Genomic DNA, 27,334 nt, shown 5'->3' with positions numbered 1-27,334 from the left:
CCGCAGAATGTTTGGCTATTATGGCATACCCAGAATAAGGACCCTGGTGCTTAAAATGGTCCCTATCTGACCTGGGTGCCAATGCAGATTCACTGGGCATTGCTAGGGGATAGAGTATGGAAAATATGGAAGAAACGGGGAGACTCGTTATCAAATATTGCATTTTTGCATGTGCCAAATGATTACACAACTATTTGTTGTGTACCGCTGCATGCTCTACGCTCTACAGCCTTTTGCTGTGTGCCATAATGGCTAAAAGCTCATTCATACGCACATGAATGCATTAATTGACTGATTGCGAAAATCCTTTTTTTTCCTCTCCCTCGGGCGACATCGCTGTGCATGATGGATACGATGTACAGACAGATGACTAGCTACCTACAGCAGCTGCATGGCACTGTTAAGTCCAGTGACGTCAATGTGCGTTGGCACATTCCTGTCATGAGGTGGACAGTGATGAGTTGAAGGTATATGGCCACCTGCCAGAGGCAGGCATCAGGGATCACTATACAGCTAGTGCAACACTGATATCATTGGGTTCTGGCATTTTCTGGTTTGGCACAGACAGGTAATACAATAGGAAATGCAGGGACAGCAAACAACCCTTACAAAAATAGGGAGGAAACATTACAAAGGTGTGTGTATGTATATGTATGTGTGTTATACGTGTGTGTGTATGTATGTATGTGTATGTGTGTGTGTGTGTGTGTGTGTGTGTGTGTGTGTGTGTGTAGTCAGCCAGATATGCATTACAGTATAAGTTTCCAACTGTGATATTTCCTATGAAAATTTCTGCATTAAAAGTGATGCCGACAAACCGATTAGACAATAAACTGTTAATAAACTGACAACAACATACAAAATGCAACAAGTATAAGACGGAACCCCGTTAACGAGACACTAATGAGGTCCCTTTGGTCTCTAGAGACGAGAGCAGTGCTGTTGGGTGACACCTCACATCAGATCTGGGTTCAGTCTTCCATATCACCCCCACAGGCATTCAAAAGGTAAAAGCAAACGGTGGCAGTATTTATCAAGCTTGTAGGACAACTGGTCAGGCCTCAGCCAGACAATGTAAACATCACTTTAAAGCTTATTAGAGTGGAATTGTCAATTATAATGACTGTGGGAGCTACATTTCTTTTTTTTATTGATAGAGATATAAATCCTTGCCTGTCATTTTGATACGTAAATTGCCCTTCAGCTCAAATGCTATACTTCTCTCAAAAGACAGCATGACACTGCTGAACCTAGATCTATGTTTGAGGTGCAGTGTGGGGTTTGATACCTAGTAGCATGCAGCATTTTACCCGTGTTTTATACTTTGTTGCACGTTGGCTTAAGTGTGTCACGTGCATGGACCATCCTTACCAGAAGCATGCAGATACAGTAGGGATGGTCAGAGACAGGCACGCAATCAGTCATCACACATGCACTCAAACATGTTGGATATGATCACAGAAAACAGAAAATGTGATACATCTGCCAAAATAGGTTATGCCGATATATCACAATTACTGTAGGTAAAGCTGGACACCCAAATGTTGCAAATTTGATCTGTATTGGGCACTATTTTAGTTTTTACATAGAAATTAGAAATATATGTTTAATCTATCTAATGTAATAAAAGCACATTCAGTTGTTGGTATAAAAACTGTAAGTTGCTATACTTCCGCTTTTTAATAACTATGAATATTTACAATGGAGTTATACTCTGGTAAGTGATACATTAAAATCTCAATTATATGATCTAATGAAAAAAATGCATGACATCACAAAGGCAGAGAAGATTCAAACTAATCTATAAAAAAGTCTTGCACAAGGGATTCCAACATGTGATATGATAATGTGGATGACATATTCCCCAACACAGAACAAACCTAAAAAAAAAAGAAAAGCATGGTCAGCGGAGCTACCTCTCCTCTAGTATGGAAACCGGCCAACTACCATTACACAATGATCAACTCAAAGACAAGTGACATCTACTACGGGTTATCATCTAAAAAAAATAAAACAATGACAAATAAAGAAACATTCTGGTGAGTTATTGGGTAACAGGTGGATTCCATTAGGGAACATTTTGACGGTTAAACAACTTATTTTAAGAGACGTACGGCCATACAGCACATATTTTACTAGTGGACAGAGACAAAGATTAACACTGGATAGTGTTGGGAAATGACTGTAAACTTGGTAGTATCATTAATTGAAGGTAGATATGGCAATATGTTCTGCCACTGCCCACAAACTAAACTCCCACAAGTTGTTCCTTCAAAATGTGGTTGTAAAATGAAAAGGAACTAATAGACAACGTGCAGCTCAAAAGGGCTATGAAGGGACTGTATTCTATGCTGCTGATTGTGTGTGCACGGTTAAATCCAGAGTGTGTAACCTGCTTACATTTCTACACCCTCAGTTAACCACTTAAACCCTATAATATAGGGTTTACGAGGTATGCTGACCGGAGAGTCCCCCAGGGATCTACACCCCCCGCCCCCCCCCCCCCTACTCTAAATGATGTATCTTCACCAAAAATAGCCGTCCACAGGCTGAACACTGGGTTTTACTGTGCAGACACCAACCCAGCAGCCTGCAATGAGAAGGTGATGAGAGCATGGTTGGTCATTACGATTAGTTGTGTGGCCCCTCTCACACGTGTGCTGTTCGTACAGTATTATGCATTTGTGCATGCTATTTGCATGCATGTTATAATAACTAGGGTAACTCACTGTCCTTTTGTTAGGTGCTACACACAAACTGGAACATGACACTGGCTAAAATTAAACATTGTACTAAAATAGAATCTCGTAGTCGCCACGAACGTCAGACAAAAAGGGGAGGTAAAACTGTAAACAAGCTACCGTGCACACAGCAAAACCCGGAGGGTTAATTCATTCTGAAAATGCCCCCTCAAGGGTGTGTTTTTAAAGTGTTAAAGTAAACACTCTGTTTTGCTGTGTACCAACACCAGTCACAAGGTGCCAATGTTAAAGTAAACACTCTGTGTTTTGCTGTGTACCAACACCAGTCACAAGGTGCCAATGCCGACTCCCAATGCTCCCCAACCCCCCCAACTTTGAGCTGAGCTTTTAGGAGATAACAACTTTTTTTTCCTTTTCTTCAAATAACACCAAATATTGTATATCAATTCACTGAGATTTGTAAAGCTTTCAATATTAACAGTGTGTGGGAGATAAGATAAAAGTTAACCCATCTCACCTAAGGTCTGTATTAAAAGTTTAGTTATTATTCTTCTTTTTTTTTAATGAATTATTCTCTTAATTGTAACATACTGGCATAGGTTCATAAAGACTGACTCAGAATTCTCACTTGTCAATTCGTGTCACAACTAGTAGTGGGCTATCCCATTCAAGTGGCAGAGTGGCTATTGGTTATTTCCTCTGTGGCGTTCGTTCATGCCAGCCAGTGGATTTTCTTATAGGAAAAAGAATATGATATATTTATGTTGGAAATCAAAGATCAGCCTCAATACATCAACGATATTTCGGGGCGTTGTTGGGATCATGTCGCATTCATTTGGGGTGGGGTGGGGGGGGGGGGGGGGGGTGGGGAGGCGGTCTCAGACTCCGCTGTCATTAGTCTTCAGCGATGAAGCTACTAGGGTGCACGAACTCCGGATTGATGAAGGAGAAGCCGGCGAAGTCGGCCTGGTCGATGTTGGCGATGACCAGCTCGTCCGGCGGCGTGAGCTGTGGCTGGGTGCGCGTGAAGAACTTGTCGAAGTTCTCGGCTGCTTTGCCACACTGCAGAAAAAAACAGACCGATTGGGAGAAGAGGAGGTTAGAGTCGACGCATGAAGACAATTACAAGGATGAAATAACGAAGCAGCGTGGTAGCATTATAGACAAACGGTGAATATGCAGTAGACCAGCGCTTCCCAACCTATGGCCAGGGTCCACTGGTGGACCGTGAGGTTTGATGCAAGTGAACCTCCAAATAACCTTGAAAGATGGGTTTTCATTGTGATACCGATAAATAGAAACGTAAAGTATACTATGTTAGCTCCATTGATCCAAGTCAGAACACAATCGATTGACCACTTAACACAGCAGCTGCTGTGGTCAGATGGGTGTGGGCCAGTGCCACAGTGGGCCCCTGCCAGGGGGTCAGTGGGCCCTGATCCAGAAAATGTTGGGAACCATGCAATAGACTTGAGTGAACGGGAATCCCAATGTTTAACATTCAGACAAAGAGGTTTCGCTTCACAGCTAAATTCTTGGTGTCAATTTAATTCTGGACCTCTAGGTTGCCTCCAGGGCAGTAAACTGACTGCCGATCATCTGCTTTCTCCAAGTCACAGACAGGTAGTAGAAATAGCTAGCACAGATTCCCAGGTATTGTGAGCTGCCCCTATAGATCTGACACAGTGATCACTGCTTCCCACAATGCCAGGGAAGACACTGTACTCCTGGTACACTACAGTATATGTTGCTAGGCAACAAAAACAAACCAGAATCTTTGTCACAGTGGAGACATCAGACATACAGTATACAGTACAAACAATGTTGCGGAGATGTACGTTCCCCTCATTAACATGCTTAATGTGAAAATACAATTACAAATCTGGTATAGATCTTTTCACCTCAAAGTCACAGGCTCCTGGATAGCTCATGGAAATCAGAATCTGCCAAAATTAGTATCTTGTCCACACTTTCATCCTACAGGACATGACTTGTTTTTTTTGGACGGCTGGGAATTTCACCATAATGTGCAATGAAACGTTAAAGACATGGTGGTGCCCCCCATGAACTCTACACACCAGTGTGTCTGACACATCTTAGCGTACGTCAGCTGCACCAATTCCACTGTGTGACAAACATGCAAGCTCACCCGCTGCTCTACAGATAAACATTAACGCTACCGCCCTGAAACAACATGCCTCAGAATAAAATTGACACACACAATGATTTTGCAGTGCACATGGCAATTTACACTGAGAGACACAAAGCAAAGGCCACATAGTATTAAAGTACTCAGATCAGACATCATCGTCATAATCTATGACAAAAAGATGACGCTGGCAACTGGATCATGTGCTCACACAGAAAACAACAGGCAACACTCTTGGATGCCACATTCACCGTTTCAAACAGTGTACAAGTCCATCTCTTCCATGGCCCACATTGAAGTGGAGAGCATCCTACACCTGATGTTATGTTCTTCTTGTCCTATTATGCACCTACAGTATTCCTGCAATAACTTGACATTACACGCTCTACATCCCATTACAGTGCAGTTAAGCATCCCTGGATGCCCAAGTTAACAATGGCACAGCTGTGGAATAGCAATCTGCTCCTAAAAATACATAGGCCACATCTCGGCTCACATGTATTATGTAAATGTTGTTGTGCGTTGCACCTCCCTCTGGCGAAGATTAGTGCATTATGAAGGACAAAATTATAGCTTGAGCCCAAATCCCAACCGCATGATGTGACAAGGTGGCAAACAGGGTTAATTAGTATGTTCACAAGAGCACAGGCAAACCGCCAATACCAAATGTGAGACATCAAAGTGTCTTCTTTGGTTTGGGTGAAGAGAGGATATTCAAATCGTATGAAAGGCATAATGGTTCATGCCATGCAGCGGTTGAATGAGCACTTCAGAGATGTTCTTTACAAACCCAGGTCATGTATGACCAGGAGTATGAGTGCGCATCCCATTACTGCCATTTTCAGTGACAATTCTCTCTATAAACTCATGAAAGCAATTTTGTGTGTGTGTGTGTGTGTGTGTTGTACAATTACAATTACTCACTGCCATGCTCGGTTGTCATGGGCAATGTCAAGTATTTGTGAGAGAAATAAGCAAACAGGTCCAGGAAAACAAGCCCAAAAGAAGCCACTATTAGGCCACACGAGCACTTTAAACCTACATCGGCAATTTGAAATATATCCAAACTACAAGCTCACAACGCGTCGCATGTTGTGAGCTGATAGATGTGCTATTTTCAAACAAAACTTGCGGGAAAAAATAAAATATAATTTTAGAAGGCGGGGTCTGTGGACAAATATATATTAATTTGGGGGTTCTTGACATGAAACTGTTTGAGAACCACTGGTTTACATCAGTAAAAAAAAAACACAACCACCAATAATTTACTGCTCGGCAAGAAATGGCACTCTTAAGCCCAAACCACATCTCCAAAGTGTAATGTGGGTCCAAGCGGTTTGCGGTGAGTGACCCTTTGGTGTGGTTTGGGCCATTGAATTGAACCAGTTGAATCACTTGGGAGTGGGACGACTTGGGATGACGTGCGTCAACGGGGTATATCACACCGCTGAGACAACGCTAAAACCGTCTCGACCCTTTGGTGTGGTTAGGGCTCAATGAGCGCCTTTTGACAAGCAGCCACTATATGCGGTTTCTTTATGGTCATAGGATTTAACGTTTAAAGAAATACCACTTTTTTTGCCTGGTGTGAACACAGCCCAAGGCTGCTGTGGACAATTTGGTAGAATTCATGGCTGAGGAGACAAGCATTTATCCAGTGGCAGCTGCCCACCTTCCCTAGGGGGATATGACTAATTAGCACAAGCTCATTACCCTCTGTACCACACCCCTCACCCAGGGCAAATATATAAAGGCCGGACTTATTACAAGGCATTTTGTGCCATAATGTAGCATACTGTTATCTGCCAGTGTTTGCAAACTCGCTTGGAATGGTTGAAATCTAAACCAAATGCTGTTCAGCACCATGAATGGAGAGAGGCAACAACACCACATGCTGTGTGGGAGATGTGCTGGAGATATGTGCCGTTTACATTTCTGCATAATAAAGTAATCAATCAATCAATCAATCAATAAATCAGATCCCTGCTGTGACACAAAATAGCTGATCTACTAGCTCACGACACATCACATTGTGACGTATTGTGTGGTTGTAGATCTCATCATCTGCTATTTTGGAAGAGTCTGACTACAGTATTTGTGACAGTATAATGCCCAAAAGACAGACGCTAAGTTGACTTGAAACAAACGCACGCACGCACTGTTGTGCGACTGACTGAGAATACAGTAGTACTGGCTCTGTAGAATCCAAAGCACAGGGGGGTGCAGCAGTGTAACACAAACACACAAGCTGACGGCAACGCAGAACGGGAAGAAACAGAAAGGACATTTCTGCTGAAATCAATATTCATGAGTAGGAACTTTGGGCTGGCACCCATACAGGTTTTTAGATTGCAAGCATAGTGGTTTAGTTTTTTTGACAAGGACATGGAATTAAGCACATGGGGAAAAGTTGATACGGCATAAGGCCTCATTTCATGAAACATTACAGTGGCAGATGTTTTCATTCCAATTTCCTGAATTTCAGTTGCTGTCCATGTAAGAAACAGCTGAATGGCATGGAAACGTTATCAGCATGACAGCATTAAACAGTGTGGCAGCCTGTTCTCCAGCAGAGAATGATGCATGCATCCATTCCCATCCAAGTAGAAAATGCTAGATCTGGATGTGTTGCAACACATTTGTCAGTGAAATTCAGGCTTTATTGTACATCCCATATGCTATCCATATTGAACCTGAAGGAAAATAATTTCAGTCAACTTGAAAGTCGTACTTTATAACTTAAATTATTTTTGAAAATAGAACAAATAGACGATCTACAAGCTCAAGTTAGTAAAATAAACCAACCTAACATTTTACATAATACCACCTGGCTGTTCACTATATGCTCAACAGGTTGATAATCTGTTTTTGAGGGGCGCCAGCCCCTCCTATTCCCAGCTTTGTGTGTGTGTGTGTGTGTGTGTGTGTGTGTGTGTGTGTGTGTGTGCGTGTGTGTGTGTGTGTGTGTGTGCGTGTACCCCATAGCGATGATTTGAATGGCTGAGCCACGGAATTGAGGGAAAGAAAGTGAGGAAGCCAAAAGCGATTGGCCGGATTGGAATTGAGGATAAATAGTGATGACAGAAAAGTGATGATGACAAAAGTGATTTGCCGGAATGTGATGAAGTATGATGATAAGAGCGCCCCTCACTTTTTTATTTGTATTATTGTTACTTTCCATAATACACGAGGCATACTGTACATGGGATGGAATGTCACATTCCCCGTTATTTTGATTAATTATTTTCCATGGCGAGGATACACTACTGCATGTGCTGAGTGAGCTCGACTGCTAGAGGTTAAAAATAGCTCAACGTGTTGGGAAAGAGCAGCAGAGTTGGAGCCACAAGAACCTCCCAATCATATATTTAGCCCTCGGCGTACTAGCTAAAAGAAAACGAGATGTCACGTGGTGTTTTAGTCCGTTTGTCTTTGCTTGGCATTTTAACATTTCCACCAGGCACCAACATACATTGGATTTGTGATAAAAGAGGATACTGACTACATTTAAATGAACACTGTGGAACTTTTAATGAAAGGCTTCAATAATATGCCGCTGCAGTCAGAAGCAGAGTAGTAGTAGTGTCTATTGGGGTCTGCAACCTTTTTCACATCAAGTGCCATGTTTTCATGTTCATGATAGTCAGTGTGCCATATATTATTATAATTATGACACCACAACCAACATGTACTATTCCCAGCTGATTTTGATTGTCCGTAGGATACACATAAACATAACCTTTAGAAATATTTTCAGAATCTACCTAGCTTCCAGAATCCCTCCCCAGTCATGAGTTAGGAGTCTGAATGAATGCACAATTACAAGATGTGCAATATGTAATTTGTAAATGAGGTGAGTGGACTGGAGTTCAGTTTATAGGATTAACATCTTTAGACATACAGTGTACTCCCACACACCCTTTTAGTGTCTCTATATGTATGTTTGACCTAGTTTTGTTCTCTCTAATCGCTCTCTCTCTCTGTGCACATATGCAGACACACACTTGTGCACTCAAGCATATTAAAAGCACTCTTACTATGATAGATGAGAGCCCGTCTCCATTAGAAGTAAGGCCAAGACTCTCCCTCTCTCTCGCTCCCTCTCCCTCTCTGTCTCTCTCTCTAGCTCTACACTAGCAGTATCATTCTTTCACCATCACTATACAGTATGTATATTGCTTGTTATCTGAATTTAACATATAATAGATTCAAGGCTTATGTATTTTGAATGCATTATAGCTCTACAAATATTATTGTTGGATATCTTCAACAACTCGATAAGAGTTCATTCTGTTCAGTACCAGGGGCAAATGAAAAGGTTTAAAAGAGAATAATGCCCTATAACATACAGATGAGATCTGGCATCTATTTGCTTTTGGGTTCAGTCACATGGTAAATATAAACTTGTAGACAAGAATAAGATAAATATGTTTCCCAGCCCACTGAGCCCAGTCAAAATGCATTTTCAGTTGCACTCAGCTTTAAATAGATGCAATGTTATAGATTGTGTCCATATATATTCACTCCAATTTCCAGAATTTGTCATACAACAAAGCATATTACTGTATGTGGTTAATCTATTTGACCTATTTCCTTCTTCTGCCTTCCTCCCTCCCTTAGAACGCTACAATGATCAGCCAATACACAAGTGGACCACAAACATGTGGGCGTCAAATGTATCCTACAGTGACGGCTTACTGTCATTACTTATTGTCACGTAATTTGCTGCGTTGATAGGCCGTGCAGGGACAAACACCATACGTCTGTACATACCTACTACTGTCTACAATCTACATACGGCGTCTGCATTAGCGCAAGCTCTTAAACCGATGCTCCCTTTGTGTGCGGATTTGGGGCTCGAGTCCTCCAGGCTAGTCTAGTCTAGCATACACAAGTGATTAATTCAATGCCTCTCTGAGCTGGCTGCTACTGGTGTATTGATTGCAATTCCACAGCAGTCACACGCGGATGAAGTGAGATCGAATGGCGAGAGGAGGAATGTGGAAACGGGACGAGACGGAGACATGCATACGTTTACAGTATGCATGCAGGATGAACCTTGGCTGGCATTTTCACCAACGATGCTGTATTTCTCACACACACACAAACACACACACACACACACACACACACACACACACACACACACACAAAATATTTCCGAAATATATATAAAAAAAAACGAATGGTTCAAGCCCATAAATTAAGATTCGAGTGCCAACCCTAACGAGCGAACATTCGAACCCTGAATGTTCGGGGACAGCCTTAGTGTGTGCGTGTGCGTGTGTGTGTGTGTGTGTGTCAGACTGCCACAACAGCTTTGTTCGCTTCCCGCGTTTACGCGTCTTACTTGTTAAATAGATCAGATGATATTTGTACACAATACACACTACGTAATTGTTTTAAAAAATATATTTTTCCTTGCGGGACTGCAATTTGAACCAATTCAGACCAATTCATATACACGCACACACGTGTGACCCAATTCATGTTTTTAGTTTCCTTTCTCTGTGTTTTCCCAAAGTGTCAAACAGTGAAAACAGAGACAGAGAACTAGACCGAGGATAAATGAGAAACAGGGAGAGAGTCTGTGTTTGTATGCATGTATACTGTACACAAGGGAATTCAAAAGCACTCCTTTGCCGACAGCCCAACCACAGCTTTATGAAGCATTCATTCATAATATATGGTGGCGTTTCCGTTAATTATGCATCGAGGTTGTCTTTGAAATTACTTATGGCCCATACAGCAGATGACATGACACAAGCTCCAGCCTAAAAGGGTATATACAGTACAATAACGACTTGTGTTAACTCTGTACTGTATGATTGTGTACATTATGTTGTGATCTCAGTAAAATGTATCACTGAACTATGTCGACTGCATTAAGTTTGTACTCTTATTGGAGGTTAAAAAGCATTCTGTAATTAAAGCTAATGAATGCATACATTAACATACTGTACCTGGCCCTTAACCTTGATTCTATGGAATGACTGAACTCTTTGCTTCATTACCTTAAGTAGCTAGAGCATTATACTTATAATTTATGGCACTTTGAGTTGCTTTGGATAATAAATGCATAGCAACATACCATACATAGTCCCATGTTTGGCCTGGCCATAGGTAGGCTACTACCTACCTACTGGTGCAGGCCAACGCCATTAACCAACATTAACCTCCATCCATGTCTTGTCCACTTACCTTCATTAACAGCCATGAGCCATTATTCTACGAGTTATCTCGTTGTACTACAACTAAAGAAAATAAAATAAACGTTGACACATACTTGTAACATTGTGGTTGGAAACTTTGCTGTCACTCTCCACTGTGGGCTATCTAAATGCAGTGGTGAGCATGCAGCCGGTAGATGAGCAACACAGGAATTTCCATTTCAGTTTTTAAAGCCATTTGGTGTGTTTTTGTCCATGTTTGCCAGAGAGAAACCAGAGGACAACACATGGTGGTATAATGGTTTGCATTTATGGAGCACCCTTAGCCAAAGTACTTTACAATGTGCATTGCGCACGCACGCACGCACGCACGCACGCACACGCACACACACACACACACACACACACACACACACACACACACACACACACACACACACACACACACACACACACACACACACACACACACACACACACACACACACACACACACACACACACACACACACACACACACACACACACACACACACACACACACACACACTTATTGGGAGCAGTTTGGGTCTTATTTTGAAGAACAAAAACTCTCAGACCATGAACCGGAAGTAAAAATGGTGTAAAGTTAGCTGTGATCTTATTTTAATTCACCCGAAACAAAAACATCTACCAGTGTTGCTTTCATCAGATATCAAATAAAATGGTAAGTAAGAAAGCAACCTACTGTACTGCAAGCGGCACAGTGGGAACAAAATATGCTATCTTTGCCTCTTAGCTGATTAGCACATACTGTATGCTCGTGTTTAAGTATATGCAAACATACACTGTATTGCTGGTTTTCATTTTTTTAACTCATGATTGTGCATGAGTGCATTAACAAATTATGTGATTGTGTGCTCACTGCTCATGCTGGTTAATGTGGTCATGCATGTACTGTACCATATGTTCTGTAGCCACAGTACAACATGGCATTTGTTACAACAATCTCTTTACCAGCTGCTGTGTAAGCAATAAGCACAGCTGGTCAATGTTCTCTTTGCGGTGCTTTCACTGCTGCTGTAGTTGAGTCCTTTTTTCTCATTGGCTGTACTGACAACCTATTGTCCTGATTGGCTGCCTCGTCTCTAGGCAACCACACACTTTTTGCCTATAGCGGACCTCTCAGCCATGGGATATAATGCAGGAGCTGGTAATTAATTGATGTAATCAATTCTTTTTTTTTTTTTTTTAAGGTTTAACAGTACTTCCTCAGCACTGAGGGAGACTGGTTTTTGGTCTTCCTGTATTTGCTTCTGAGATGCAGTGGCGTATAAGTATTGAAAAATGTGTATATTACATTTACTTAAGTACGGTACTTCAGTAAATGTATTTAATTACTTTCAACCACTGCTCATAGCTGGATCAAAGACTTGCGGACAGACAGCTTGGTGCATTCCAACCCCGCCCCCATCACGGTGATTGGCTGAAGCGCACATACAGCTCCCATTTCACTAGGAAATATGTCACGACAGAAATGAAAAACTCTCACAAATGTCATATCGTCTTTAAATGAACACATGTGGAGTGTACTGTGGAGGACTCACCACTTTGGGCTTGAACGGAGGCTGTATATCGCGGGACTCCAGGCGCTCCCAGTCGATGCGTCTGAAGAAGGCGTGCTGCTTGAGGTCACGCTCCCCTTCCGGGCCACAGGCTAGACGCTTTGACGGGTGTTTGGTCATCAGCTGGTCACAGGGAATGACACGAGGGTGGACATGACAGTTAGTACACACTCACGAGTGATGAACCACTTACGTCCCGCCTTTGATGGCAATTGGGTGATTTGTTCCAAAAATGTGTTTTGCAAAAAAATCACCTGTTGGTGGTGCTATAACAGGCCAATGTGAAAAGGGTGGGATATATTCCTCAGCCTAGTAGGCTTTTTGTTAAAAACGGGCCAAATCTTCGCAAACTTTGAAAGCCAATGTTAGCCAATATTAGTGAAATATCGGACAGATCCGTCGCAATAAAGAAAAAGAAAAAAAGTCCCAACAAAAGGACCGGATTGAAGTACTGACCGAGTGACCAATTGTACCATGGCTTTGTGTAACTTGATTGATCATTCACTCCTTCCAGCTGCTGTTTTAATTGGCTATACACATTATTATTTTTGTACAATACCTTAAATACCCCCCCCCCCCCCACCCCATTACTTTTTGCTACTTTAAACATAAAAGACGCATGAGGGCGAGAAGCGACCTCGCCCTCACGTGCATGCATCCGCCTCGTTGACGAGCTGCTGGGCGAGCTCTGGCGCTTTGGCACGGGGGGGTCAGATCAACATGGAATGAATTATATACTGGCCATATAAGGAGCATGTCTTGAGTGTATAGGGTTTGATGAGGTCAGATCAACATAGGGAATGTCAGAACAGGTCAGCTCCATACAGTATATGGAGATCTAAGCGGGACCATTCTCTTGAGTGTACATGGTTAGATGAGGGCCCAGGTAGGTCCAGGCCTCAAATTTCGGGCCTGTTGAGAACTCTAGTTTTGAGGTTTGAGGTCAGAGTCAGAAATGTTGTTGGCCAATGGTGATGACATCAGGGATCTCCATATATGGGCTTAACTGTGACAGCAGCTCGCATTTACTATGACACCAGGGTCTCCACATCTCCATCGCTGATGATGTGGCGGCGGTGGTTCAGGAGTAGAGTGGCTGGATGGCCAGTTCGAACCTGGGCTCCCCCAGAGTTCGAAAGATCGCACCTGTGTTAAGTGAGGGGCTCTCTTATCATCATACGTCATCATCTCATTCTGGCCAATCACAATTTCCATCCTCACTTTTGAGGACTTTTTTGTCCTCAAAGCTGCTCAAAAAGCATACCATGATACTGTAGGTTGCCAAGAGAGGAAGTGTGGTATTGCATGAGGAAGTCGGGAGTGGCAGAGAAGTATGTCAAAATGGTGCAGGATATGTATGAGGATAGTGTGACGGGAAAACATGAGTATTAGTTTACTAAGTTCTAACTTCAACTTTATTGTCAGGTTTACAGGTGTAAAAACGTGGGCAAAATTCTTTGTCATATACAGTACAAGCTCCCATCATTGTTATTTGCCCTTCCAAGAAAGGGGGAAAGAATAGAGACGAGAGGAAAACAGGAAAATGTGCTTGAAGCGAGGAGAATCCAGAATAATTGACATTCTCTCTTTGTTTTCTCTCTTTTATCCGGGGCCACCTGATTCCACCTATTTTCTAGGTCAACTACCCGGCAGCCAGAGAGATGGGTCTGATGAATAAAAATAATATAGCTCTCTGTCTGCCTCTCTCACGCTCCACCTCCCGTCCTCTCTTTCCTTCATCCTCACCTCTTTGAGATGCCAGTGCCACTTCAAATCGTGTGGCAGATGCAGTGACTGGTGAGGGCATGATTTGCGTTTGTTGTTTGTTTGTCTTGTGCCGTGCGTTTTGTTATACTTTAGCTATTGAAAAATAGCAGATCGACAAGCTCATAGCGTGGCACGAGCTTGTAGATGCAAATCTTTTAAATATTCTTTCAGAGTGAACGTTTTTAACTAAAATCTTTGCTGTTGGGGGGTCCCCTAGAACAACATATTTTGAGATTGGGGTTCGTGGCCAATTACATATAATTATGGGGGTCCTTGACATGAAATACTGTAGTTTGAGAACCACTGATACAGACATTTTTTTTGTCATGATTTAGAAGACATTTTGTAGAAACATCCTCAGGTCGAAATGGGTTAACTTAGAACAAAATGTTAAACCCCCTCTCAGATGGAGTGGGAGAAAACAGACAAAAAGTATGTCAACGTGATATGAACGTTTTACCACTCATAGATCATAATCACCACGGTCTACATCAGTGATTGTTGTTGTGCGTGGTATAGTGTATCATTAGCAAGTGCTGCCCTTTACGTATGTGATTTGAATGCATGCTCATTGCTCATTTGTCGCAATTTGTCCTAGTCCCGACTCCCTAGGAATGAAGGAGTTATGAGAGTGAGAGAGTTATTAGACTAGGCTATGTATTAACGTGCTAAGGATAACATGACTTATTCATGTCCACCATTCTGTACTGTATGTGCTAATGGCAGACATGCACCAGGACTTAATGCAGCCAAGGAATCCATTGACAGCGTAATGCAGAAACATTAAGCGGATAGCTATTAAGAAAGTGCACACTTAGCAATGGGGCAAGTTACTGTTCTATGGGGGAGAGTGGGCGGTAGTTCATATGGCAGGCTGATGTGCACAAACCATTGAGGAAGAATTTATTTGAACAACTTTAATGAGAGAGAGAGAGAGAGAGAGAGAGAGAGAGAGAGAGAGAGAGAGAGAGAGAGAGAGAGAGAGAGAGAGAGAGAGAGAGAGAGAGAGAGAGAGAGAGAGAGAGAGAGAGAGAGAGAGAGAGAGAGAGAGAGAGAGAGAGAGAGCGAGCGCGAGAACGAGAGCGAGAGCGTGCGAGAGAGAGAGAGAGAGAGTGAGAGAGAGAGAGAGAGAAAAGGGACTCCTGCACATCCAAAAACTCTTTGCATTGGAATTGAGCCGGTGGTTCCCGGAAGTGCCTCAATTTCGTCAATGTCTCGCTTCCAGAAGGGGCCACATAGGGCTAAAACCTTCTAAAAGGGGCCACATAGGGTTAAAACCTTGGTGGTCTGAGCAATTTCTAGAGGGTGCTGTTGGGCAGTCAAACCCTCACAAACTCATTATTTTCTAAAACATACTGTAGTTCTCAGTTAGCCTACAGCCTAGTTGTTGTAATTATTTTTTATTTATTTATTTTTTGTGTGCTTGTGTGTGAGCCTGGGGGCAGGATGACCACATGCACGCACGCACGCACGCACACACGGACGCACGCACGCACGCACGCGCACACTAATGACCAGAAACAACACCTGTCATCCAATGTTTCTCTGACAGCTGTTGAAATATGGCACGAGACATTATGAACTCCACATGCACAGTGGTACTGTACACCGTGCATTACCGTGGCTCTTGAAAGCAATGCACTGTGTTATGAACCTCAGTAACTAATAGTGCAGAAGTGAGTTCATGGATCCTGGACCAGTATGGTATTGCATAATTGGTCCAAGGAATCCAGAGGGAAAAATAAATCATTGTATGCCTTACTGCTAATTTTGCTGCCATAGCATCACCATGAGGCTGACTTCCTTAAATAGCCTACAGGGAGGCTATTTCACGCTGTTTGGACCAACAGCGCCGGAGATTACACTTCAGACAGGCGGAGACAGACAGACAGTCTCACATGAGTGAGTATACAGAATCCTCCACCTTTGGCCGCTTTTCACCTCCTGGCAACAGAGGTCGCCAGGAGGTGCATAACCAGTAGGTGTGGGTTAAGTGATGATAATATAAATACACATTCAAGTATCTGCTAATGTATAAAATCACCATACCAACTTTGATGAGGCAGTATCAAATTGTCTTGTCTACTCTGTAGACCAAACATGTGGACATTCAAAACAGTAGGTGGGTGAGATGGGGTGTTGAACTGAACACACGTGCAAGCACACGGCATGCACACACTGATGTGTATAATCTCCGGTTCTGTCTAGCTGTGATAACATGCTATATTGCTGTCATGTCTTTTCTATTCTAGAATACAGCATTGCCTGTTATTTATCAATTGCTCAATTTCTGAAACGTTTTGAGACAGACATGAGATAAGAGCTACATTATGGTTTCAGTGAAAGATTATATTCAGCAATGCACAATGTCATGAAAAGGAGACCGAAAATTCCATTCAGGGACGCTTAAACAATTCTGATGGAATACATTAAAAAACGTTTTTTGTTTTACACTTTCTTTATAAGACATAAGCCATTATAGATAGATACAATAGTATCTCTTTTGTGGATTTCTGAATACTTGAATGACTGTATAATGCTGTAAAGAAATAGCTTCCCATGCCCTGAATGCTTTTCCTTTCCATTTTCTTGGAAGTTGTCTGTTCTGATAAAAATAAAGAGTACAAATCACTGGGAAGAAGGGAAAATGCTGGCATGTTTTCTCACCTGGTTTGACACAACTAACATAAAGTGACCTTTCATTTTGTCCACACAACCAGACCAGCAGCTGCTGTTGACAACTGTCTAATGTTCTTCAAAAAAGGTATTCCTACTCACCCCTTTGCAGATGGAGACAGATTCTTTGGACAGGGACTTGGGGTAGGACACATTGTGCTCCATAATTGCCTGGAACAACTCATCTTCATCCTCACCGTCAAACGGAGGCTACGGACGGAGCAATGAAAAGTGGAAATTTTTAAATATGTAATAGTAAATATAATTAAATATGAGAAAACATGCAGAATATGGTATGCCTGAATAGTAATCGTTAAGGAACAAGAAACTTGAAGAATGTGGCACACAATGATAGCCAAAGTGCCAATACTTTATTTAGGACGCAGAGTACAAGAAACCAACATTTCGGTAGTTAAGCCTTCTTCAGGGAAGACTTAAAAATGGGACCCAGTGCCTCCCTGCTTGGCACTCAGCATCAAGGGTTGGATTGAGTCCCTGCGACATACTGTACTAGCTTCATGTCCAGGGGGTGTACTTGTACATCATGTCTAGGGGGTATATTTGTACATCAAGCTGCCTCACGCTGCTCTATGGGAACCACTACAAGGACTTTGGTGTGCATAAGCATCTCATTCTTTGTGCACAGAATATGGTATGCCCGACATAAAATGGCATTACATTCTTTTGTAAGAAACCCCCCTTTTCCAAGGGTGTTGGAAACGCCAAAGGCATCCTATGCCGTCCTAAAAGGCATGGTGAACCGCAGCCTCTTATTGCTTTATTGAGTGTACAATAAAAAAGTGGACACACAAGGGTCCTTTCATACTTTCTGAGGACCCTTGAGGGTGATGAGAGCAACAAAGGAGAATAATAAGTGGACAGATAGAAAGAGGCACGAGGGATATAAACTGAGGGTGACAAAGAAGGGGGAGGGGAGGGAGAGAGAGAGAGCAGAAACATAGTTACAGTAAGTACGTGGACTGAGAACAATGATGAAGAAGTCAACAGTGACCGGTGAAAAGTGTACTGAGACGTTTCAGCAGAAGGCCTTGTGGTGCCACTGGAGTGGGCTTCTCATCACCAATCAAAATGTGACTGTTATGACAGTCTAGAAAAAATATTAAACCACCGTAATCTGTCTAGACTCTAGGCCTCTTTTCTCTGACTGGAGTGTGCCGAAACGAGAAATGAATTTGGGTGTGAAAACTGTGAATGTCATCACACCCGGATGATCAGAACTGAAATGAACTCTAAAGTGTATGCATTGTTCAGCCTTGTCGTGGTGCCAGATTTCAACGAAACTTGGCATGTCAGCTGCCTCAAACCCAAACTTCTTCAAAACAATAGGTTACTTTAATGATAACATGAGTGTGGTGTCTCCAGTGTGGTGAGACTTCTCACTCATGTTCTCAGAGAACCATGGGTTACGAAAGTAACCTATTGTTCTCTTTCAACCACTCATCTCTGTGTATCATATGGGTACTAGCGCCCCTGGCATTATCATCAGAAATCCTCAGTAATACAGATAGTAATGCTTCTGAAAACTACGAGATCATTAGTTTAGTGCATTTTGGAGGGTGTGGGTGGCCAAAGTCTGAACAATATTAACTTGGCCTGGGACTGCCAAGGTGTGTGTGTGTGTGTGTGCACGTGCATCTGTGTGCATACCACTCACCTGCCCTGCCAGCATTTCGTAGAGCAACACGCCATATGCCCACCAGTCTACAGAAAATGCATACGGCTGATAAGCAATGATCTGTGAAGACAGGGAGAGATAATCATCAGTTGTGTATTGGGAGAATCTCTACTGTTGCAGTCACAGGCCCAAATAGTAAGGTGCACAACTTTTCCCTTTGAGCAGAGAGACTTAATGAGCATGTTGAAATAATCAGGTTTTTGCTGTAGCAACACTCACTTTGCTTTACAGGAATCAAATATTACATGGAAAATACAGCATCCACACAGGATACTATATGGAAAATGAAGCCGTGTTGTAATTGAAAAATCACACCACTTTAAATATTTGTGTTCTTCTTGAGGTAACGTAAAACAATGCGATAATGAAATATCACACCCGTGTGACGTGGGGGGCGCTCTTATCATCGTATATCATCATACATCATCTCATTCCGGCCAATCACAATTTGCGTCCTCACTTTCGTCAATGTTTGTGTTAGGACAATGTTTGTGTTTACAGTTTTACACACACACACTAAAAGTTGGACATAGGAGGGCCCTCAGAAAATCTAATATGCTTGATAACCAAATAACTTGATATTGATATTTTGGAGATGACTGATTTCACAAAATGTTTGTTAAATAATCATCAGTGCCTATAATAATGAAGTAGCTAGAAAAATAATAGAACAACTAATACAATTCATGTAAGTTCAGAAAATCACTTTATGCAGTCTTTAAAACCAGGAAAAGACAACATGTATGCCATATGATTATTATTTATTACTATTATTTTGCCTATAGCTACGTACATGGTAGGGGGATTGTGTTAACATATACTATATTATGGTAAATGTGTTGACTTATACTGTAAATGTGTTGCAGGTCAACAAACCTGAAAGTTATGCGAGAGGGTGTTTTCTTACATAGGACTTTGCGTATATAATAAAGGACATTAAAGGAGGGAAAAGATTAAATTCAAATTTGTGATCTGCAGTGTGGGTAAAGCCTGTAGCACTTGCCCTAGCCCCACGTATGCAAAGGCTCTGTATCTTAAATAGCATTTTTATGTAGACATAGCATTATATAGTATGCATAGTTTCATTATATAGATTTTCCAACGTATGATTCATGATGACGATTTGTATAGCATTACCATGTTTTTGTTTTTGCTTACTGTAAGTCATTCTGGCTTATGAGTGTCTGCTAAATGCCTACATTGTAATTGTAAAGTACACTTCCTTGAGGGACACCACATTTCAGTAGCGATGCTCATACAGACATACACACAAAGTTGTGCATAGGAGCTGCGTAAAAATAAAAAACATAAATCACATTCATGTGAAGTGAGGGGCGCTCTCAGGCCGGCGCCAGGATGAAATGACTGAGGGGGCAATTGAGATTTTTGAGGGGGCAAAAAAAAAAAACTTTTATTTCTTTTTTTAAATGTCAATAATAAAATATAAAACGACGAAAAATAACATTGCATTGTTAAATCAAGCAGGCATCTCCAGTTTTTGTTTTTTTTTGCGATGAAAATGCTTCAATCTGGTGCACTTTGAGATAAAAATGAAGAGGCTAGATCTATAAAGAACTACACACATCAAATGCTGAAATGTATCAATCAATGGCACTGCCAAAATTGCCAAATATAAAACCAATCCAGAACACAAAGTAAAATTACATTTTATTATTGACATTTTTACAAACAAATAGGCTAGTTACAGTAGCTAAGCTGCCCACTTAAGCACCCTGACCACACCCAGCACAATGACATTAGCAGCACCCCTCCCTATCTATAGATCATGGCATGAAATTAATGATGCATCCTTACTTCTTTGAATAGGCTAGTTACAGTAGCTGCCCACTTAAGCACCCTGACCACTGCAACAATGACATTAGCACCCCTCCCCACCTCAAGGATGGCCTATAGGTGAGGAATGTTTTTTTTCCAGTTCTAGATGGGAGATCATTAAGATGCTGCTGCATCCTGTATTAAGATGCATCCTTACTTCCTTTCAAGCAATGGAATGTAATTGAATGCACTTTTGATCTAAGGGGGCAAGGAGGTTGATTTAGGGGGGCAAATACCCCCTTTGCCCCCCCCCGTGGCGCCGGGCCTGGGCGCTCTTACTCGTCATACATCATCATACATCACATTCCGTGTTCAGCCACTCAAATCATCTCAAATTTGGTACCCACAAACACACCGTGCTCAGCCAATCAAATCAACTCAAATTTGGTACACACAAACACACAAAGCTGGGGATAGGATCAGTCAGTATCAGCTTATTCTCATGGGCAATGGAAAGAAAATCACCCTCATTTAGTATACAGTGTGGTGGCGTGATTAGTGGTGTCTTTAATCATGATGATGATGATGATGATGATGATGATGATGTATGAACATGTACACAGGGGGTGCAATAGACATACACACAAAGCATGACATCAAGGAGGGGAGACATACACGCCACACGGAGCAGTTAGCACTGCTAAAAAAAACAAAATATTTTATCATGATGATTATGTATAGACCCACATGATCAGTGACCGCGCTGCTACCGACTAAAGACACCAAAACACACAAAGTAAAGGGGTGGCATGGTTAGCACACTGCTCAAAAACAAGACAGGTGTTGATGATAGTCAGTCTTGTCCACATATGGAGGGTTGGGACAGCGCAGCAGTGTTTGAGATCATGAATTCACAAAATGTGTAAAAAAAAAAGAACAGGACGGAACCGGCAGTTGTCGAGAATCTCAGATCCGACCGATATGCCCATATATAACCAGATCAGACCCATACCCAGATATGACCATATATAGACCATATGGGCAGATCTGACCGATATGTCAATACATGGGTACATTGGTTGGATCAATATGCCCATATTGGTCATATCATCAGTATGCCCATATTCCGATGTCATAAGGGGTCATATATGGGGGTGGGGGCAGGACACACAGACTGATCTGTACATTCATCTGCATTAACCTGGTGCAGCATTCCCAACTTGCATCATTCCCAAGTAGGGACTCCTTTCAATAAATGTGCAAAATCCATGCGTGTGAATGTATCTGTCCTTTGCGCAATCCCAGAACTATCCAACCAATCAACTTCACACTCTGCATGTGTTGCAGAGGACCCGGGGTAGTGGATTTGCTTGGTGTGAAGTTGCTTGGATTGGCAGTTAAAAAAAAGATATTGGTAAATCTGCAATTCACCATATACAGTATGGTAGAATCAGCAGTATATACGGGCATAAAGGGACACAGTACACATCATAGTACCGAGTACTGTCATCATAGGTTGGGCACCAAGCACCATCTTTAGGTGGGCCTTTTATGCCCATGTCACCAATATGACATCATACATAGGCATAGCGTTATGATAAAGGGTATTGTGAGGAGTGGACCACCCCCGGAGTTTCATGGCTCCAGTCTTGGCCACCAAGTACTCTCATAACGGTATTAGGGATCAAAATTTATATTTGGTGCAAGGTTGTATGGAGCTTCCAAATTTAGCTGCCATCTTGTTTCGTGACTCTTTTAGCTGCTATGATGGTAGGCACTCTAACTGTATGATATACATTCACATACAGTACTGATATCAATGACTGGGTGATCATACAATGGACATTCTGACATTAGCTAGTTGGACCCTGGGGCCTGGGTCTCCATGGAAGGTGTATTTGCGAGGGCTGGCCTGGTGGTGGTATTGTTGTATGCATAGGAGGCCTTTGTTATGTTTCACCAGCTTCAATTGAAACGGTCTCCACCCTCAGGGGGGCCTCCGAACTCGTCAGGCGTCAGTCTACCCCCGCCACCCTTGGCCCTCTCTCTCACTCATTTGCTGCCTCACTCTCTCCCATGCCTTCCACTGGTCCCTCCATCTCGCCTTCACCCAGGAAGCCTTGGAGGTGCCAGCTGGCGCAAGGCAGGAAGGGTTTTCTTGAGGAAGGGAATTAGGGTTTCCCTTGGTTCAGGGATGTTCAGCTCAACGTAGAGCCGAGTGGCAAATTCATCTGGTTCAATATTGGCATCGAGCAGATCCTTCACCAGGATTTTTACATTATTGTTGGTTTCCTGGGAGGAATTTTTGGCTGAAAAGTCAAGGATCTTATACAGATATTCCTTGCATTTCAGCACATCGTTGACCATTCCATATCCTTGGACGGTGGCCCCAGCAGTTAGGGCATTAGGTCTGTAGACTGGCTGGGTCGGTTGATGTCTCGCATGGGCCATCACTTTTGGGGCCAACAGCTGGCCAACAGACAGTTGAGGTGTAGATGTTCTTATAGGGCTCACATCAAGTCCTGGCCTTGGAGAAATCTTCTTTGTCTGGCCTAGTTGTTGCGTTTGTTTGATCCGGTCATATATCTGCTGTGGCACCCAGCACTCATGGCCATCTTCTGCAATTTTCACTCTAACCATCATATCAGGTTGTGCAGCAGGGTTCAGCCGAGGTGCAGCTGTCATTGCGGGGCTTGCAACAAGCCCGGGTGTATGCTGTTTGACCGAAGTACCCATTACAGGTCTGTTAAGGGATACACTGGACATGGGGCATGTTCTCACTTCATAATCAGTGAGCTGGGCATCTTCTGCAAGTTTCACAAGCCATGCAGCAACAATCATTTTACTGCCACGTACTTCTAAGGTGTGACAATAAAGTTTTTCTGATTCCGGTATGGGTATTCCGGTATGGGTAACTTTGGGCTGTACGTCCATAGACATTATGATATGTCCTTGTGGCTGCTGCTCCACAGCCCTCTCTGATCACAGTTTCCCTGAGAAGCTGACTGACAGAACCCCCAGGTCCCACTCTTCTTACTGAAAGAAATATGAATTGACTCTAGTTTTTGTAACTATATGTTTCAAACGGCCAATTAAGTTGCTACGATACTTCTTATCCACCTTTTTAAAGACACCAGGTCACGCTTGGTGACGCAAGTTGAGACATGCGTCAGTAGGTTCCATATATGGTCATATCACTTCCTTTCCACACTTTGTGAGTCAAGTTTGGATTTGTGTCAATATATTCATAATGGTACAGTAATATGGCTACATATATGGTAATACATGTAGCCACACATGTGGATGACATCTATTTACCTATAAATGCACCATCGGGGCCCATGACCCATCTTTTTGCAACCCATTTTAGTCTAGGGTGGCTCCGGTAGAAAACAGAATTAAGCAATTGAAAGTGGGACTGACATTTAAAATTGTAAATGCAGCTTTGCCCTCTGTACCTGACAAACTACCTAAAAAGAGTGAGCGATCTGGTACCACCCACTTTCAAAACAAACTTCTACAGCACGGCCACCCAAGTGTGGAATGCCCTGACTCAATCCCTCAAAATAATGCAAATCCCTGGCGTCCTTTAAAACAGGCCTGAAAATCCACCTTTCAGCATGCCAAAGGGAGAGGAAATGATTATCCTTTCCTCTCCCTGACTAAGGGTGCTAGACCCTTAGTCTAGTGACTACCCCCACCTCCTGATAACCCCCTTTGTTCCCCAACCTGTACATATGTTATTTTTTACCTTTTATGATGATTTGAAATTTGTTGTTATTTTTCATGTCATGATTATGAATTGAATACCCAGGACCTGCATGGAAACAAGACCGCAAGGACTTTTTTCGGTGATCCCTTTGGAGGTGTGTTTGACTGTACTCTGTACTGATTACATTTCTGCCAATAAAGTGTTCAATCAATCAATCAATGAATGTCTGTGTGCGCGTGCGTGCGTAATGAGGCTTTAGCATCACTGAAGTGTCTGGCAAGCTTCCGTCACCTCTTTTGCTTGCACACACATTAATTAGGAATAATAGGAATATTATGATAGCGTGATAATTAGTGACTATGATCCAGCAGGAGGTTGGCGGGTGCAGACTGGAGTGGGTGGGGCTTAGCAAAGGGTCCATTAGGTTTGAAAAAATGTGGGGGAAAAAAGCAAGGAAAGCGTTGGCTATGTGCCAGCAAAGTTACACTGTCAAAATAGGGCCCTGGATGTTACTTTAACTCATGGAGATGACTGGATTTACAGATATAGATAGTGCAGCCCCTGTCAATCACAGGCGATGGCTGTCATTCACAGGAAGTACCCATTATCACTTATCAGAGTACTCGGAAGCCAAATCTATATGTGGATGAAGAACACACACAACAACACACTACTCTTAACTGGCATGTTCCTATTCCTCTGGGTAAGCTTTACTAGCTAGCAAAGGATGGAAAGTGCTGGCTGTAGTAATAGTAGTATTGGGCTGTAGTAACAGGTTCCTGATGGAAGAGGGGAAGCCCTCATCTCTTACGATGCCTCAGGCTTTTTAATTAGCGTGTGGGTCAAAGGCTCAGTGGGGGAGTCTCTGAGCGTGCCTGCATGCTAAAAGCCAGCTTCCTGGGGGAGTCGTGCCGACCTTCAAACGCAATAAAACAAGCAGCCCAGTCATAGGATTTACCTTACGGTCTCTCAGGACATGAAATGAAGGTTGAATTTGGGTCCAGTGTTGTCTGCATCGTGACTATATGTGCAACAGTAAAGGCACCAAGTCTTTATGTCGTTTGAGAGAAATCTATGCATTTTACTGTTACTTCTGACCAGTAATTATAATAATAATAATACAAATGTGCACCTTTCATGACATGACATGCAGTCAAGTGCTAGAACAACAGAGCAATGGAGAAAAAAAGAAAAGAAAAGGCAGAAAACATTACAATAATAGCAGTAATGCAATACAGTGAGGACATGAATAACAAAGAATTTAAAAGATCAACTAAAAGTGTAGAAGTAGGTCTTGAGCTGTGCTTTACAAATGTCTACAGAGGCTTATGCTTGAGTAATTATGTCTTATGCTTGAGTAAATGAAACCCCAATAAAGCAAATGGTCATTATTTTAAAGGTTTTATGACATTCATTTTCATTTATTTTTCTTTTTTCTTTTAGGTTTTATGACCTCAATTACACCCAAAAAACCTGAACTTTGAACATTCAGTGGATTTTCTGTGGTCTGAAGTTTTCTTTGGGCTTTTTTGGGCCTTTTGAGCTACAATGAAAACAGGCAACACAGTGAAACAGTGACATCTGCTGGCAAATCCCATTGACATATATGGGATTTGCAGTAAGTGATGTCACTTACTGCCGGCAGAGCACCTGTTTGAGCCAGAAAACCCCAGATCACAGAAAATCTACTGAATGTTAAAAGTTCATGTTTTTTGGGTGCAATTGAGATTAGAAAACCTAAAAAAAACAAGAACAATTCCAAAACCTTTTTTTTTTATGTCACAATCCCTTTAAGGGTGGGTACTCCAGCAGTGCGCCTGGTTCCCGGGGCCCGTTCAGAAATCACACTAAGTATGGAGTAGTCCCAGGGGCGCCATATACACCAGATAGGCCTACATGAAACGACAGTGATTGGAATTTGGCTAGAATTCTAATAGTGACTTATATTACAGTATTTGAATATGCATATAACAGCTCATCTTACTTGGACCCCAAGGATACATAAAAAAAAAGGAGCCGTGCCACAGTGCCCCACCACATTTAGGAACGATGGCCTGTACATCTTACCTGTTTATTTATAGAGTGATAGTTTTTTGGACTGATTAATGCATACATAATTAAATATTAATAGATGCTAGCTGGTGTATGGAATGGTGGCCTATATCTAACCTGACTCCGCCAGATTGCGGCAGTAGAGCACCTGTGCACCACCACGCACATGTAGGGAATTTCAGCATCAGGTTTCTCCCAAAGGTTACAAAATGGTGGCATAAATTCATAATGATATGGTATTTGATCCATAGCATACAAAATATAGTCTTCACGTTTACCTATCATTTGCATTTAGTCTAAAGTGGAAATTGATCATCTGCATTCTAAGCCTGTGAATCGGAGTGTGGCTAATGGCACTTTTCCACTGCACGGTACCAGCTCAACTGGACTCGACTCCATTCACCTTTTGGGGTTTTTCATTCGGCAAAAGTATCTGCCTATATGAAGTATTTAGTATCTGTCATTTTTGGTATCACCTCCGATACCATACAGTACCTTGCTAAGGCCATACCCAGGTTAAAACACTGCAGACTACTGGTTGGTCAGAGAATATTGACATTAGTGTCATTGCGTCGTGACGAACTTGCCGATGAATGCATGGAAGCTTCAAAATACTGTTAACAAAACGTTTAAATTAGCTGCTGTAAATGTGAAATCAATCAACATTGAGCAAATGCACGGCATATTTCTCACCTAAAATGATATTCACGGATGGTTTAGTTGGTTTAGTTGGACATCGCTATGCTGATCAGTACATTGAAGTAGACAGTATAGGATCTGAAGTGGAAAACAACGTTCCTGAAACCAAAATGGAGTAGTAGTGTAGTGGAGCAGGTACCATAACCATACAATGGAGAAATGCCATTGGAGATTCTGTTTAGATTAGTTTCATGTTACGTTACAGCACACAGTCTTAACGTGACACTGCTGTGACACTGCTGTCCTTGCAGCCCATCGCCGGTTGGCAGGCGTGCCACTGGACATTAAACAGAATGCAGACATGGTGACCTGTGCATATAACCTGTGTCTT

At 42.3% G+C, this 27,334-nt stretch overlaps 1 protein-coding gene across 2 annotated transcripts in view; it reads right to left on the bottom strand.

Annotated features, from left to right (window-relative positions):
- Nucleotides 1-667: 667 nt before the first annotated feature.
- The window catches only part of LOC310859462 (protein kinase C alpha type-like), a 143,126-nt gene continuing 116,459 nt past the window's right edge, over nt 668-27,334 (bottom strand). For both annotated transcript variants that reach the window (XM_083766012.1, XM_083766013.1), the window contains 4 exons: nt 18,744-18,824; nt 17,171-17,278; nt 12,608-12,748; nt 668-3,764 (listed from right to left, as the gene is read on the bottom strand). In XM_083766012.1, coding sequence (XP_083622138.1) covers nt 3,597-3,764; nt 12,608-12,748; nt 17,171-17,278; nt 18,744-18,824 — 498 coding nt within the window. In that variant the 3' untranslated portion in view covers nt 668-3,596. The remainder of the gene's footprint in view (nt 3,765-12,607; nt 12,749-17,170; nt 17,279-18,743; nt 18,825-27,334) is intronic.

Source organism: Protomyctophum parallelum (assembly GCF_964188405.1).
Source record: "Protomyctophum parallelum genome assembly, chromosome: 5".
In the NCBI taxonomy this organism is placed as follows: Eukaryota; Metazoa; Chordata; class Actinopteri; order Myctophiformes; family Myctophidae; genus Protomyctophum; species Protomyctophum parallelum.
The sequence above is the reverse complement of the archived record's forward strand: the minus strand, read 5'-3'. Positions and strand labels throughout refer to the sequence as shown.